This window comes from Mastomys coucha, unplaced genomic scaffold (genome assembly GCF_008632895.1).
Source record: "Mastomys coucha isolate ucsf_1 unplaced genomic scaffold, UCSF_Mcou_1 pScaffold13, whole genome shotgun sequence".
NCBI classification, from domain to species: Eukaryota; Metazoa; Chordata; class Mammalia; order Rodentia; family Muridae; genus Mastomys; species Mastomys coucha.
Genome location: NW_022196895.1, coordinates 9,573,717 through 9,590,124, shown reverse-complemented (window position 1 = coordinate 9,590,124; position 16,408 = coordinate 9,573,717). Strand labels below are relative to the sequence as shown.

General features: G+C 41.6%; 1 protein-coding gene across 6 annotated transcripts in view; it reads left to right on the top strand.

Moving 5' to 3' along the window:
• Positions 1 to 16,408, top strand: part of Osbpl1a (oxysterol binding protein like 1A) — a 195,909-nt gene that overhangs the window by 60,477 nt on the left and 119,024 nt on the right. For 5 of the 6 annotated variants that reach the window (XM_031364995.1, XM_031364994.1, XM_031364998.1 and 2 more), the window contains one exon: positions 2,912 to 2,993. The exons of the other annotated variant lie outside the window; for it this stretch is intronic. In XM_031364995.1, the coding sequence (XP_031220855.1) occupies positions 2,912 to 2,993 (82 nt within the window). The remainder of the gene's footprint in view (positions 1 to 2,911; positions 2,994 to 16,408) is intronic. 6 annotated transcript variants of the gene reach the window in all.

Sequence of the window (16,408 nt, the reverse complement as noted above, 5' to 3'; positions counted from 1 at the left end):
AAAAAAAAAAAAATCAGAAACAAACAAAAAGATACTACTTGGGAGAAAATAAAACATATAGTGGGATGATGTACGGGTTCACATTTAGGTTGGGGTAGAGCATCCATGGAGAGAAGAGAAATGAATAGCTGCTGCTCTGGGATTGGCTGCCAGGTGTGTGAGGGACAAGTACTTTTCTTTCCAGAGCATCTTAGTTTTTATTTTCCTGTGAGCATCTATTACAACATAAAACACTAAGACCACTAGCTGCAGGCCAGGCTAGTCACCACCACTAGCTGCAGGCCAGGCTAGTCACCACCGCTAGCTGTAGGCCAGGCTAGTCGCCACCGCTAGCTGCAGGCCAGGCTAGTCGCCACCGCTAGCTGCAGGCCAGGCTAGTCACCACCGCTAGCTGCAGGCCAGGCTAGTCGCCAGGCACTAGAGGAGCGCTAGCATGCTGGGCTTTGCTTTATGCAAGGGAAGACAGAATGCAGCTGGTCTTCAGGTAAGCATGGCTGGAGTTAAGAAGCCTCTATGCTTGTGGGTGCCCCTCTTGCTGTGTAGATCATCTGCACAGTAACTTGGATAAAGGTAAAAGTATTGTCAAATGTTAATATTAGAACATTGTTTATAATGGGACTTTACTTATGTAGTGAATAAATCAAATTTAAAACTTCAGCTTCCTAGGCATAATGTCAGTGGTTTAGAACTCAATAATGAGGCACCATGCCAGATACCGCAAAGTATTCACGAGCATTAATTTTTTGAGACATGATCTCACTTTATAGCCCAGGCTAAGCAAGAACTCATGATCCTCTGGCCCCAGCTTTTTCCTTGGTACCAGGACTGACAGGTGTGTGGTTCCTTCCTAGCCCAGAGAGTTTTACTTTTTATAACTCAATATGGGGGATAGCAAATGATAATGTACTTTATTTTATTGTATTGTAAACTACTGTCCTTTTTAGTGTCAGCTAAGAGTTATCTTTTGTTTTGTTTTGTTTTTTTTTTGTTTTTTTTTCGAGACAGGGTTTCTCTGTATAGTCCTGGCTGTCCTGGAGCTCACTCTGTAGACCAGGCTGGCCTCGAACTCAGAAATCCGCCTGCCTCTGCCTCCCAAGTGCAGGGATTAAAGGCGTGTGCCACCACCGCTTAATAATGTGTGTTTATGAACTCTTTTTTAGCTGACTTTTATGGACCTTATAGACCACTGAGCAAAGGAACACTTTTAAAGCTTTGACATAAAAATGCTAAGTGAAGAGGGTTGTGATTTCAGTATGTGAAGATAATACTGTCACTGGGTGGCTTGCAGGCCTTCAGTTACCACTCAGGAGCTGTACTGTGCATCAGGCAAGAGGTCTGCTTCCTTAGACAACTGTTACCATGGGAAGGAAACAAGTGGGTGGCAGCATTGACTTGGACATGAGCAGGAATCCTAATGTGCACCATGTGAGAATGGTCTCTATTAGGAAGTCAGGAGTGATGCGTTTGGTTACAGTGTTTCCAGATGGACTGTCTCTATTAGTAAGTCAGGAGTGATGCATCTGGTTACAGTGTTTCCAGATGGACTGTCTCTATTAGGAAGTCAGGAGTGATGCATCTGGTTACAGTGTTTCCAGATGGACTTTCCCTTCAGTCTGTATTCGCAGGCAGTGTCTGAAAAAGTGAGCAAGCAAGCCAGCTCTCCTTATGAGGTTTCAAATTACATAGAATAAGTATTCTCTCTCGAATAAATAAGTAAATGTGGGTTATATTTAGATGTCATTAGGAGTCTCAAAACAGAAGGGATAATACAAATTTAAAAGAGAACTCTGTCACTAATGTGGTCCCATGAATAATTCTGCTGTGGTTGGGTTGAGCTTTATAAGAGTTAAAAAATTGATAAGGAGAAAGGAGTGCTTACCTGTGTCACCTTGGCACACTGAGGCACTGGGTTATTAATTTTGAATAAGCAAATGTTTTTCTGTGATGGGCTATTTGGGGTTATGAGTCCAAAGCAAGGAAGCTGAGTTGCTATTCTGCTCACAGCAGTATAGTATTCCAAGGGCATGGTTTGTAGAATAGCTATTTTTTAATTAGCTACTTATTTTCAAGACAGGATTTCTCTGAGAAGCTCTGGCTGTCCTGGAAATCATTCTGTAGACCAGTCCGGTCTTGAACTCAGAGATCTGTCTACCTCTGCCTCTGCCTCCGAGTTCTGGGATTAAAGGTGTGCACCACCCCCATCTGGCTACAACAAATTCCAGTATGGTTTCTTGTTCATTCTTTTTGTTATATAAAACCAACTTAAAATTGATAGTAATTTGCATTTTGTTCTTTGAATCTGTTCTAGGCTGAGGTGCAGGTCAGAGGATGGCTTTGCATTTATGTTTTCCTTGTAGGATCTTATTATGAAGAAATGTAAAATTTCAAGGAAAAATGTTCTCCATAATTGACTTTACCTTATTTTTCTATGCTTCAACTCATTTAAGAAAATGTCCTGCTTGGTCTGATGATGTGGGTGGTGGAAGCATGTATTTAAAATGCTGAATGAAAAATCAGCTTGTGATTTCCAAATGCTAGGACCATCTGGATTTTTTAAAACAAAAAACAGTTTTAAAAATGTATCCTTAAGAAATGCAATTTATATTCTCTTGGTGAATTTATTCAAATCTAGCAAATCAAAGAAATTGACTATATATTCATGGCATAATGAGAGTAGGCATTGTTAATTACAGTAGTTGGGTGGTGTCTACAGGACTGATGTTGAATGTGTTTGATATTAAATACTTATTAACTACTTGGTTAAATGTTTTATTTATATCCTTTTGTAAAGATATTGTATTATATGTATCCAAATTGCAAGTTTTGATAGAAACATTAATGTATAAGTAATTTTGAAAGTCCTTTATTTGGTTTGTTTTAATTTTGTCTTTTTTTTTTTTTTTCCTTTCAGAGAGCACAAACATGTCAACAGAGACTAGATAGGGAAATTTACAACTTTCTCAAAATGATTAAGGAGTGTGATATGGCCAAAGGTAAGGGGCAGGGGTGGGGGAGGAGAGAGCAGAGAGAGAACAGGAATGACCCTTGACACTCCTCTGTTGGGCTTTGTGACTCTGTGCTGCTGTGTGAGTGTAGACACCGTGCTTGCTCATTTGTGCCATGGTGTGCATGTGGAGGACACAGGACAAGGTGTAGGGTCAGTTCTCTCCTTTCATCCTTGGAGTCTAGGGGAGTGGCCCTCAGGTTGTCAGGCTTGGCAGCAGGTACCTTATCCACTGAGCCACTAACCCCTGGGTCCTCCCACCAGCTCCAATTCTGGTTGTAATAACAATGCTCTGAAAATCTTAGACTGATGCTGCCTTTTGCTCTCTGGGCATGTCCTCCTGCCAATTCTACCATGCCTTGTGGAGCCAGGCTCCATGGCAGAAACCTGCTTGCACTTGGATCTCTGATGGCTTCAGCAAATGGGAGGCTTCTCAAGGCTTAGGTGGAGAAGTAGATTAGGGCTTTGTCTTTGTTCCCTCTGTAACAGAACAAAATATGTTTGCATCTTGGTGAATGCACAGCCCCATCACACAACCAAGTGAGGGTAGGGAGACTCACCCTTGAGCAAGGAGAGCACTAACATTTGGAAGCAGTGCTCTCCTGAACAAAGAGAGTTTATGAGAGACCCACACATGCTCATACAGGAATGCATGTGCAGGGCTGGACGCATTCCTGAGCATGCTCTGTTCTACACCCTCGGTTTAGAAAGAAAGTTGGCAGATTCATTTCTGCTGCGGGCAGAGAATTTAGCTTTAGGAGCAAAGTTTTCTCCAGATCTCTCTCTCCCTCCCCACTCCCTCCTTTCTTCCCCCCCAACAAAGAACTATAGTCATGTGATTATGCCTGTTTCATGTAAGTTTCTTCCAAGAACCTTAGCTGAAATAAAATAAAAAACAAAAAACAAAACAAAAAAAAAAAAACAGCCCAGCAGTGGTGGCACACGCCTTTAATCCCAGCACTTGGGAGGCAGAGGCAGGTGGATTTCTGAGTTCGAGGCCAGCCTGGTCTACAGAGTGAGTTCCAGGACAGCCAGGGCTACATGGAGAAACCCTGTCTTGAAAAACCAAATATATATATATGTGGATAGGAGCTTGCCTTGCCCTGAGGCATGGCTCAGCAGTGCTGTTGACTCCTCAACCTGTCCCAGGACCCAGGTCTGTGTATGGCACCACCCCTTGACTCCTTGGTGACCTTGGTCTTACTGTCCCCTCTCTTCCCAGTATGGCAACTTCTGCTTTGTTAGTTCACAGTCTTCCTCACTTCTGTGGGTGCTGGCTCCCAGACTTTGCGCATGTTGCATATATGAAACCCAACTTCCTCCCTCCTTCCCTCTGCCCCTTTCTTTCTCTTCCCCCTCCTTTCCACCATTTTCCCCTCTCCCTCCTCCTCTCCTTTTTTTCTGGTGAATGAAACAGGTGACCTACTACTTCTCTAGCTTACACATTTGCACTGCATCTCTCTAGGTGTTGGGGAGAAAGGAGTGTATTTCTGGTTAGTAAATGTGAGGTTGTTCAAGTCACTAAGATCTTTCAGAAGCAATCAAAATAGGGAAGAAGCCAGGAAACTGCGTGGTTTGCATTTTGGCTGTAGAGATCACACGGTTAATGCCTGTAGCTTTTTGTACCTCATTCTTAACCCTCTGGATTCACTGTTTTCTTTGAAAAATCAATTACATTTATTTTGTGTTCATGCATATGTGTTTGTGTCTTTGTTTTGCCCTAATTTTGCACCTTCTTCCTTCCTCATTCTTCCCCTTGATTCATAGGTCTTGAGCATGCAAGGCAAGTGCTCTGGCAGCTGAGCCACACCCCAGGCTCTAGCTCCTACATCTGAAGATGTAGCTCCACCCTCTTCTGACTTGCCTTGTTCTCCATGTGATGCTCTCTAGCAGTCTTTCTTTTCTCCCTCTCTTGCTGGTGCAAAGCCGACTGTACCTGTGATGTTATGTAGTTTTATTCTGTCTGTAGGTTTGAATTTTGTTGCCCTGTGTATAGGTTGCTTGAGTCTCTGTTTCCTAGCTTACAAGTTCAGTAGTGATCTTTCTTCAATCTAGAAAACTTTAAAACTATTTTCTCTTAAAAGTCTTGCTCTTTTTTTCCTCTTCCATGAGAAGAGAAACATGATAGATATGTATGGAACTTTCTTATGTTATTCCCTAGCTCTTAGTTTCTCTGAAAATTTCCAAGTTTTCATGTTGCATTCTGCCTTCCTGCTTGATGTTGGCCCTTTGTGTGGGGATCAGAACCCTAAGGGAGGCTCCAGTGGGCTAAGTGAGGTCCCAGTAGGCTAAGTGAGGCCCCCAGGAGGCTGAGGCTCCAGTGAGCTAAGCGAGGTCCCAGGGGGCTGAGTGAGCCTCGAGTGGCCTGATCGAGACTTTACTGGGCTGAGGAATGCCCCAGTGGGCTACCTCCTGTCCCTTCTATGTTGTATCTAGTAATTTACTTTAAGAATCATTTTCTAGTTTGTTTCTCTCACTTTTGTCTTCTTATGTGTTTAATCCCTTGACTTTGTAATCTCTAGTCTTAATGCCTTTCTGACCCAGAAATTGTAGATGGTAGTTTTAAATTTTGTTTTGTAGGCCTAAAGGATGGCTCAACAGGTAAAGGCACTTGCCAGTAAGCCTGATGATGTAGTTCAATCCTTGGAAACCCACATGGTGAAAAGAGACAACAGCCTTCCTGTTACCCTTTGACCTCCACATGCATGCCATGGTCACACAACCGCTTACATTCATGAAGACACACACATACACACACATACACACACAGAGTAAAATAAATGCAAAAATGTTTGTTTTCCCATGGCAATTCGAACTTTCTAATCTGTGTGTATTTTTAATTTTCTCTCTACTCATTACACAGATATCAGTTTTTAAGTTCTCCTTGAATCACTCCCATAGCTCAGGTTCTGCAGCTAAGTCTTGGGTCTACAAAATAGCTATCCCCTGCATTGTTTCTTCATTTGAGCTCCGTAATGGATGTGTTTTTCCTCTTCCTGCGTGTGAAGGTGCCCCTACACAGCAACTTCTGTCCCTTTGAAGGCTACAAAGTTTCTTATTTATTTATTAAAATTATTGACATATCAAATGTTATACCCTCTTACACAGTTTCTCCCCTCCTGGAAACCCCCTATCCCATTTCCCCTACACTGGGGCATCTATGGAGCCTTCATAGGACCAAGGACCTCTCCTCCCATTGATGCCTGACAAGGCCATCCTCTGCTGCATATGCAGCTGGAGCCATGTGTACTTTTTGATTGGTGGCTTAGTCCCTGGAAGGTCTTGGTGGGGGGGTGGGTCTGGTTGGTTGATATTGTTGTTCTTCCTATGAAGTTGCAAACCCCTTCCGCTCCTTCAGTCCTTTCTCTAACTCCACCATTGGAGACCCCGCACTCAGTGCAATGGTTGGCTGCAAGCATCTGACTCTATTTGTAAGGCTCAGGCAGGGCCTCTCAGGAGACAGCTATACCAGGCTGCACTTTCAGCAAGCATTGCTTAACATCCACAATAGTGTCAGAGTTTGGACTGTATCTGGGATAAATCCCCAGGTGGGACAGTCTCTGGATGGCCTTTTCTTCAGTCTCTGCTCTGCACTTTTTTGCCATATTTGCTCCCATGAATATTTTGTTCCCCTTTCTAAGAAGGACCGAAGCACTCACACTCTGGTCTTTCTTCTTCTTGAGCTTTACGTGCTCTGTGAATTGTTTCTTGGGTATTTGAAGCTTTGTGGCTAATATCCACTTATTAGTGAGTGCATACCATGTGTGTTCTTTTGTGTGTGGGTTACCTCACTCAGGATGATATTTTTCTAGGTCTGTCCTTTTGCCTAAGAATTTCATGAATTCATTGTTTTTAATAGCTGAGTAGTGCTCCATTGTGTAAATGTACCACACTTTCTGTATCCATTCCTCTGTTGAAGGACATCTGGATTCTTTCCAGCTTCTGGCTGTTATAAATAAGGCTTCTATGAACATAGTAGAGCATGTGTCCTTATGACACACTGGAGAATCTTCTGGGTATATGCCCAGGAGTGGTATAGTTGGGTCCTCAGGTAATACTATGCCCAGTTTTCTCAGGAACTGCCAGACTGATTTCCAGAGTGGTTGTACCAGCTTGCAATCCCACCAACAATGGTGGAGTGTTCCTCTTTCTCCACCTCCTTGCCAGCATCTGTTGTCACCTGAGTTTTTGATTTTAGCCATTCTGACTGGTGTGAAGTGGAATCTCAAGGTTGTTTTGATTTGCATTTCCCTGATGACTAAGGACGTTGAACATTTCCTTAGATGCTTCACAGCCCTTTGAGTTTCCTCAGTTGAGAATTCTCTGTTTAGCTCTGTTCCCCATTTTTTAATGGCATTATTTGGTTCTCTGGAGTCTTATCTTCTTGAGTTCTTTGTGTATATTGGATATTAGCCCTCTATTGGATGTAGGATTGGTAAAGATTTTTTTCCTAGTCTGTTGGTTGCCGTTTTGTCCTATTGACAGTGTCCTTTGCCTTACAGAAACTTTGCAATTTTATGAGGTCCCATTTGTCAATTCTTGATCTTAGAGCATTGGTGTTCTGTTCAGGAACTTCTCCCCTGTTCCCATGTGTTTGAGACTTTCCCCTACCTTCTCTTCTATTAGATTCAGTGTATCTGGTGTTATGTGGAGGTCCTTGATCCACTTGGACTTGAGCTTTGTTCGGGGAGATAGGAATGGATCAATTTGCATTCTTCTACATGCTGACCTCAAGTTGGACCAGCACCATGGTGAAAGGCTGTCTTTTTTCCACTGGATGGTTTTAGGTCCTTTGTCAAAGATCAAGTGACCATAGGTATGTGGGTTCCTTTGTAGGTCTTCAATTCTATTCCACTGATCTACCTTCCTGTCACTGTACCAATACCATGCAGTTTTTATCACTGTTGCTCTGTAGTACAGCTTGAGGTCAGTTATGCTGATTACCCCAGAAGTTCTTTTGTTGTTGAGAATAGTTTCCACTATTCTGGGTTTTTTGTTATTCCAAATGAATTTGAGAATTGATCTTTCTAACTCTATGAAGAATTAGGTTGGAATTTTGATGGGGATTGCATTGAATTTGCAGATTGCTTTCGGCAAGAATGCCATTTTGTAAATTTATTTTTTATTAGGTATTTTCTTTATTTACATTTCAAATGATATCCCAAGATGGCCATTTTTATTATGTTTTTTTTCTTTTTTTTTGTTTTTTTGTTTTTTTGTTTTTTTCAAGACAGAGTTTTTCTGTGTAGCCCTGGCTGCCCTGGAACTCATTCTGTAGACCAGGCTGGCCTCGAACTCAGAAATCCGCCTGCCTCTGCCTCCCAAGTACTGGGATTAAAGGCGTGTGCTACCACAGCCTGGCCATTTTGACTATGTTAATCCTGCCAATCCATGAGCATGGGAGATCTTCCCATCTTCTGAGGTCTTCTTTGATTTCTTTCTACAGAGACTTGAAGTTCTTGTCATACAGATCTTTAACTTATTTGGTTAGAGTCACACCAAGGTATTTAATATTATTTGTGACTATTGTGAAGGGTGTCATTTCCCTAATTTCTTTCTCAGTCAGTTTATCCTTTGAGTAGAGGAACACTACTGATTTGTTTGAGTTAATTTTATATCCAGCCACTTTGCTGAAGTTGTTTATCAGCTCTGGGAGTTCTCTGGTGGAGTTTTTGGGGTCACTTAAATATGCCATCATATCATCTGCAAATATTGATAGTTTGACTTCTTCCTTTCCAATTCTTATCCCTTTGACCTCCTTTTGTTGTCTAATTGCTCTGGCTAGAATTTCAAGTACTCTATTAAATAGATAGGGAGAGAGAGGATAGCCTTGTCTAGTCCCTGATTTTAGTGGGATTGCTTCAAGTTTCTCTCCAGTTAGTTTGATATTGACTACTGGTTTACTGTATATTGCTTTTACTATGTTTAGGTATATGCCTTGAATTCCTGATCCTTCCAAGACTTTTATCATGAAGGGATGTTGGATTTTGTCAAATGCTTTCTCAGCATCTAATGAAATGATCATGTTTTTTTCTTTGAGTTTGTTTACATAGTAGATTACATTTATGGATTTTGGTATATTGAGCCATCCCTGCATCTCTGGGATGAAGCCTACTTGATTGTGGTGAATGATTGTTTTGATGTGTTCTTGGATTTGATTTATGAGAATTTTATTGAGTATTTTTGTATCTATATTCATAAGGGAAATTGGTCTGAAGTCTTTGTGAGCTTTTGGTATCAGTTTAACTGTGGCTTCATAGAATGAATTGCATAGTGTTCCTTCTGTTTCTATTTTGTGGAATAGTTTGAAGAGTATTGGTATTAGGTCTTCTTCGAAGGTCTGATAGAATTCTCCACTAAACCCATGTCGTCCTGGGCTTGCTTTGGTTGGGAGACTTTTAATGACTCCTAACCTCTTTAGGAGTTATGGGACTGTTTAGATGGTTTATCTGATCCTGATTTAACTTTGGTATTTGGTATCTGTCTAGAAAATTATCCATTTCATCCAGATTTTCCAGTTGTGTTGAGTATAGTCTTTTGTAGTAGGATATGATGATTTTTCTTTTTAATGTCCTCTGTTTCTTTGTTATGTCTCCCTTTTCATTTCTGATTTTGTTCATTTGGATACTATCCCTGTGCCCTCTGGATAGTCTGGCTGAGGGTTTATCTATCATGTTGATTTTCTCAAAGAACCAGCTTCTGGTTTTGTTGATTCTTCATATAGTTCTTTTTGTTTCTACTTGGTTGATTTCAGCCCTGAGTTTATTTCCTGCAGTCTACTCCTCTTGGATCTATTTGCTTCTTTTTGTTTTAGAACTTTCAAGTGTGCTGTTAAGCTGTTAGTGTACGCTCTCTCTAAGCTCTCTCAGAGCTATGAGTTTTCCTCTTAGTACTGCTTTCATTATGTTCTGTAAGTTTGGGTATGTTGTACCTTCATTTTCATTAAATTCTAAAAAGTCTTTAATTTCTTTTTTACTTTCTACCTTGACCATGTTATCTTTGAGTAGATCATTGTTCAGCTTCCAAGTGTATGTGGGCTTTCTATTGTTTTTGTTGCTATGGAAGACCAGGTAGTAGTGACGTATGCCTTTAATCCCAGCACTTGGGAGGCAGAGGCAGGACTATACAGAGAAACCCTGTGTCAATCCCCCAACTCCCCCCGCCCCCAAAAAAAAGACCAGCTTTAATCCATAGTGATCTGTTAGGAGACGTGGTATTATTTCAGTCTTCTTGTTTCTGTTGAGGTCTGTTTTGTGACTGATTGTATGGTCAGTTTTGGAGAAGGTACCATAAGTTTTGGAGAAGAAGGTATATTCTTTTGATTTAGGATGAGATATTCTATAGATATCTGTAAAATCATTTGGTCCATAACTTCTGTTAGTTTCACTGTGTCTCTGTTTAGTTTGTGTTTCCATGATTAGTCTATTGCTGAGAGTGGGGTGGTGAAGTCTCCCCCTATTATCGTGTGAGGTGCAATGTGTGCTTTCTTTTATGAATGTGGGTGCCCTTACATTAAGAAGCATAGATGTTCAGAATTGAGAGTTCTTCTTGGTAGATTTTTCCTTTGATGAGTATGAAGTGTCCTTCCTTAATCTTTTTTGTTGACTTTTGGTTGAAAGTCAATTTTATCCAATATTAGAGTGGCTATTCCACCTTGTTTCTTGGGACCATTTGCTTGGAAAATTGTTTTCCAGCCCTTTACTCTGAGGTAGTGTTTGTCTTTGACACTGAAGTATGTTTCCTGTAAGCAGAAAAATGTTGGGTCCTTTTAATGTATCCAGTCCATTAGTCTATGTCTTTTTATTGGGGAATTGAGTCCTTTGATATTAGGAGATATTAAAGAGTAGTGATTGTTGCTTCTTGTTATTTTTGATATTTTTATGTTTGTGTGGCTTTCTTTTGGGTTTGTTGAAAGATTACTTTCTTGCTTTTTCTAGGGTGTAGTTTCCCTCTTTGTTGGCATTTTCTATCTATTATCCTTTGTAGGACTGGATTTATGGGAAGATATTGTGTAAATTTGTTTTTGTCATGGAATATCTTGGTTTCTCTATCTATGGTAATTGAGAGTTTTGCTGGATATAATAGTCTTGGCTGGCATTTGTGTTCTCTTAGGGTTGGTATGACATCTGCCCAGGATCTTCTAGCTTTCATAGTCTCTGGTAAGAAGTCTGATATAATTCTGATAGGTCTGCCTTTATATGTTACTTGACTTTTTCCCTTATTGCTTTTAGTATTCCTTCTTTATTTAATGTATTTGGTGTTTTGATTATGTGACAGGAGATAGTTCTTATCTGGTCCAGTCTATTTGGATTTCTGTAGGGTTCTTGTATGTTCATGTGCATCTCTTTAGGTTAGAGAAGTTTTCTTCTATAATTTTGTTGAAGATATTTACTGGCTCCTTTAAGTTGGGAATCTTTACTTTCTTCTGTACCTATTATACTTAGGTTTGGTTTTCTCGTTGTGTCCTGGATTTTCTGGATGTTTTGCATTCAGAGCTTTTGGCATTTTGCATTTCCTTTGACTGTTGTGTCAATGTTTTCTATAGTATCTTCTGCCTCTGAGATCATCTCTTCTATGTCTTGTATTCTGTTGGTGATGCTTGCATCTATGACTCTTAATCTCTTTCCTAGGCTTTCTAACTCCAGGATTGTCTCCCTTTGTGATTTCTTTGTTTCTATTTCTATTTTTAGATCCTAGATGGTTTTGTTCAATTCCTTCACCTGTTTGATTGTATTTTCCTGTAATTCTTTAAGTGATTTTTGTGTTTCCTCTTTAAGGGCTTCTTTCTGTTTACCATTGTTCTCTTGTATTTTTTGTAAGGGAGTTATTTATGTCCTTCTTAAAGTCCTCTATCATCATCATGGAGTGTGATTTTAAATCGGAGTCTTGCTTTTCTGTTGTGTAGGGTTATTCAGGGCTCACTGTGGTGGGAGAACTTGGTTTTGATGATGTCAAGTATCCTTGGTTTCTGTTGTTAATGTTTTGCACTTGCCATCTGCTTATTTTTGGTGTTAGCTGGTCTTGCATCTCTGACTGTGTCTTGTCCCTCCTACAAGCCTCTTTCTCAGTACTTCTGGGAGACAAGTTCTCTGGGAGACAAGTTGGGCATGAACAGCTGTGGCACAGGGTCGTCTCTGGGGTACAGACAGAAATCAGAAGGATCCTGTCCTCAGCTGTCCTTTGATTTCCATGTCCTGATGGTTCAGGGTGGGTCGCTCTGAGCAGCAGTGGTGATTTTACCTGAGCTCACAGGCTTGTAGGCACTCCTGGGAAGTTAGCTCTCTCCTGGAGCTATTTGGGTATGGAGCCCTGTGGCAGAGAATCAGCTCCAGGCCAGATGGAAACTGGAAGGCTGAAATTGGGATTTCTTAACTAGATGATTCACAGTCTAGGGCTTCTCAGTCATTCTGGTTCCCACCCTGAGCAACAAACAAAGTGCCCTTCTTAATTTATTGCTGGACTGAAGGGAAACCTTTTTCCACCTTGCTCCCTGCCCTGCAGTGTGTATTTACAAGGCTTTACACTCTTGAGTGTGTCTGGGTTAGGATTTCTATTGCTGTGAGAAAACACTATGGTCACCGGTACTTTGGGGGAGAAAAGGATTTTGCTTATACTTCTGCATCAGAGTTCATTATGGAAGGAATTCAGGACAGAAACGCAAACAAGGGCTGTATCAGTAATTATTTAATCCCATTCTGAGGTTTCTACACTGCCTATGGTATTTAAGTTCCTGGATGAAAGACACATACAGACTTTATATTTACAATTCTTCTTGTTCTTCTTGTTCTTGTTCTTGTTCTTGTTCTTGTTCTTGTTCTTGTTCTTGTTCTTGTTCTTGTTCTTCTTCTTCTTCTTCTTCTTCTTCTTCTTCTTCTTCTTCTTCTTCTTCTTCTTCTTCTTCTTCTTTTTTTTTGGTTTTTTGAGACAGGGTTTCTCTGTGTAGCTCTGGCTGTCCTGGAACTCACTCTGTAGACCAGACTGGCCTCAAACTCAGAAATCTGCCTGCCTCTGCCTCCCAAGTACTGGGATTAAAGATGTGTGCCACCACTGCCCAGCACAATAATTCTTAAACAGCACAATACCCTTTGTGCTGTTAGAATCTATTTTCCTATCAATAACCCTGAGTTATTCAATATTTACTAGGTTTCATCTGGGCTGCTCCTGCCTCCAGCTGACCAGTGCACAGGGCCATGTTCTTATGGCTCACCTAACCCAAGGCATCTTCTCCTGCCTTTTCCTAATCCAGAGTGCTTTGCTCCCCTGCATTCACCTTCCACCTCTCTTGGTTCTCCTCTGACTCAAAGCCCACCTAAATCCCACTGATGTCTCTTCTGCCCAGTTATTGGCTGTTGGCATCTTTATTTACCAGTCAGAAATAATTTGGGGGCAGGTTCAGAGGGGTTATGTGTAGACTACAAGCTTGCATTTAGCACTACAATAGCTACCAAAAGACCAAACTTCAAAACAGGGCAAGAACCTGGACGCAGGAGCCAGTGCAGAGGCTGTGGTGGGTGGTGTTTACTGCATTACTCCCCATGGCTTGCTCTTCCTGCTTACTATAGCAAACAGGATTACCAGCGTAGGAATGGTACCAGTCACAATGGGCTGGGCCCTTCCACTTCAATTCCTAATTAAGAAAATTCCCTACAGCCCTGCCTATAGGCCAGTCTAATGGAGTACTTTTTGTAGTTGATGTTCTCTCTTCTAAAATGATTCTAGCTTGGGTGGGTTGACATAGAAACTAGCCAACATGGAGGGAGTGTGTCAGTGTGCCCCTCATGACTGTCAGTCCCCAGGCTCCTGTTCTGTCTGACACCCACCTCTGTGCTTACCCTGCTCACACTGTAGCCTGCCTGTCAGCCTTGCTTTTTCTCACCTCACTTGGCTCTGCTGTTGCCGTGACGTCACTGTTTCAGTTGGGCATCTTCACTGGCATGGCGGGCTAGATGATTGCCTTTTGTCAGCATAATTTCAGAAATCCAAAGGAGGGTATGGCTGACGGAGAACACAAGTTCCCAGCCTGCAATGTACAGATTGCTTTATGTTGTCAGCTCTTTTGTTTTTTTTGTGTTCAGCCATACGGTCTTTCTGTCTTTCATCTCAAAAACTGCATCATCAGTTCACACAGCTTCCTGAGCCTGTACCTGTAGTCACTTTCCCTTTCTCTGCCTCCTGATGTCATTCCCCAGCCTCCCACCTCCCACACAGCACTGCCCCTCCCCCAGTCAGTCCTTCTGTTGTTCTTCTATTCAGCAGAGCTGTCTTTCCCACACAATCCTACAGTGTCGCCCCATCTGTCTCGGGGGCTATTCTTCAGTGCAGTTAGAGTTGCCTTTACAAAGCAGGCCTTGCACAGTCGTACTGCAGCCTTATTAGTGCCTGCAGGTTCTGTGATGAAGTTGAGTGGACTGACTATATGGCCTGGGTCTACTTTAGTAGTCTCATCTCTTTGCACTCTGTTCAGAAACATGAACTTTTTCTCATGTGTGGTGTTTCTTAGCATATGTTGATCACAAGGCGTGAGATAGGAATTCTTTCTCATCTTTTTGTATGTAGTTTCTTCAAACTTTCTGGCATCTCTGGTCTTGCTACTTGTGTTGCTGTAGCCAATTAAGGCTGCTCAAATCGCCCCAGCAGCTCCTCACTACCTGCCCCAATGTTCTGGGTTCCCGTTTGAAAGACACATACACGTACCTTTGTATTTTAATATGGCTTAATCAGCTCAGTGGCTGGGCCACTGCTAAACCTCCACAAGGCTAACCTCCCCTCTGATATCCTTGAGTTATCACTTACTAGAATCTATATGTCATCTTTGCTGCCCTAGACCCAGTCAGGGGTTCCTCTCTTCTCTGGCTCTTACATGATTGGCATGCTCTCTCTTCTGTGCTTCTCAGGCCTGCTCTTTACTCTTTTCCTGGCATGGCAGTTCTGAATCCTTCTTCCTCTCTCAGTCCCCTTGCCGCCAATCCTAAAATCCTTTGTCTTCCTGCCCTGCTATTGGCCCTGGCAATGTTATTTACCAATCAGAACCACCTGGTGGCAGGGACCTTGAGCATCTTACATTCGGATTTTGAACAATTTTGGGATCCCAGTTAACATAATACAAGTGTTAAACCAAATCTACAACATGTCTCCAAGTCACTTTGCACATTCTCCCTTTGTACCCTATGTCATCTTTATGTAGCTTTGTGTGTCTGTCCCAGCTACCGGTGGCTCTACACTTTTTAGAAAGGACAGGATGAGTAAGGAAAGGCATAGGTCACAAGGGTTGCTGTAGTAAACTCCATTATATAGCCACTGGAGAGGGAACTTCCAACTGTGGTCCAGGCTGGCTTTTAAACAGCAGGGTTAAGGAAGGAGCCAGCAGGTGAGGCAGTGTGCCTTATAACCAAATGACCTAATGTGTTCTTCTGCCAAAGTCTGCAGCAGCAGGAGGACACCATAGGAGCGGCTTTCAAATATGCAACAGCCTCGCACACTGACCACCATCCTCACAACCTTCCCTCACTTTATTCTGGTGGCACAGGCCTTACTAGGATGCCAAGTCAGTCCTTCTCTCCCTCACAGTTGCTTTCTCTAATCCATAATGGCTTCCTTCCCTGGACAGCTAGCATGTTTAAGGAAGGCTTCACTTGTTTGCTGTCTGATGCCTTTTTAGTATTTAACTCGTTGAGTACTGAATTTTAAGCTATATATCTTATATTCTTTAGTGCAGTTAATGTAAATTACATACAGAGAGCATACAGATACCAATACACACAGCATTCTGATGTATGTACTTAGTGGATGTTTTTTGTTTTTTTGTTTTTTTGTTTTTTTGTTTTTTTTGTTTTTTTTTGGTTTTTGATTTTTAGAGACAGGGTTTCTCTGTGTAGCTCTGGCTGTCCTGGAACTCACTCTGTAGACCAGGCTGGCCTCAAACTCAGAAATCTGCCTGCCTCTGCCTCCCAAGTGCTGGGATTAAAGACATGTGCCACCACACCCGGCTGGATGATTTTTTAAACTAACATCTTAACTTGAACCAGTAGGTAAATTTATATTCTTGGGCCATGTATACTGTCACTATTGGTTTTTTTCAAATTACCATTTTATATAGACATTTTTAAAAGAGAAGATGTTTTTTATTTGTACATATAATTTTTCCCACTTTCAGGAAAGAATACTGATTTTCCAAGGAGTTCATGTGATTCTGATCTGGTAGTAAAGTCAGATTGAAAAATTTCTTTTGTTCTGTCTCTGTCTCTGTCTCTGTCTGTCTCTGTCTCTGTCTCTGTCTCTGTCTGTCTCTGTCTCTCTGTGTGTGTTTGTGTGTAGAGCTTGAGTTCACCAAGTAGGCTTACAGTTCATATGGATAGTGGAGTGGAAAGTTTACAGTTCATATGGATAGTGGAGTGGAAAGTTTAC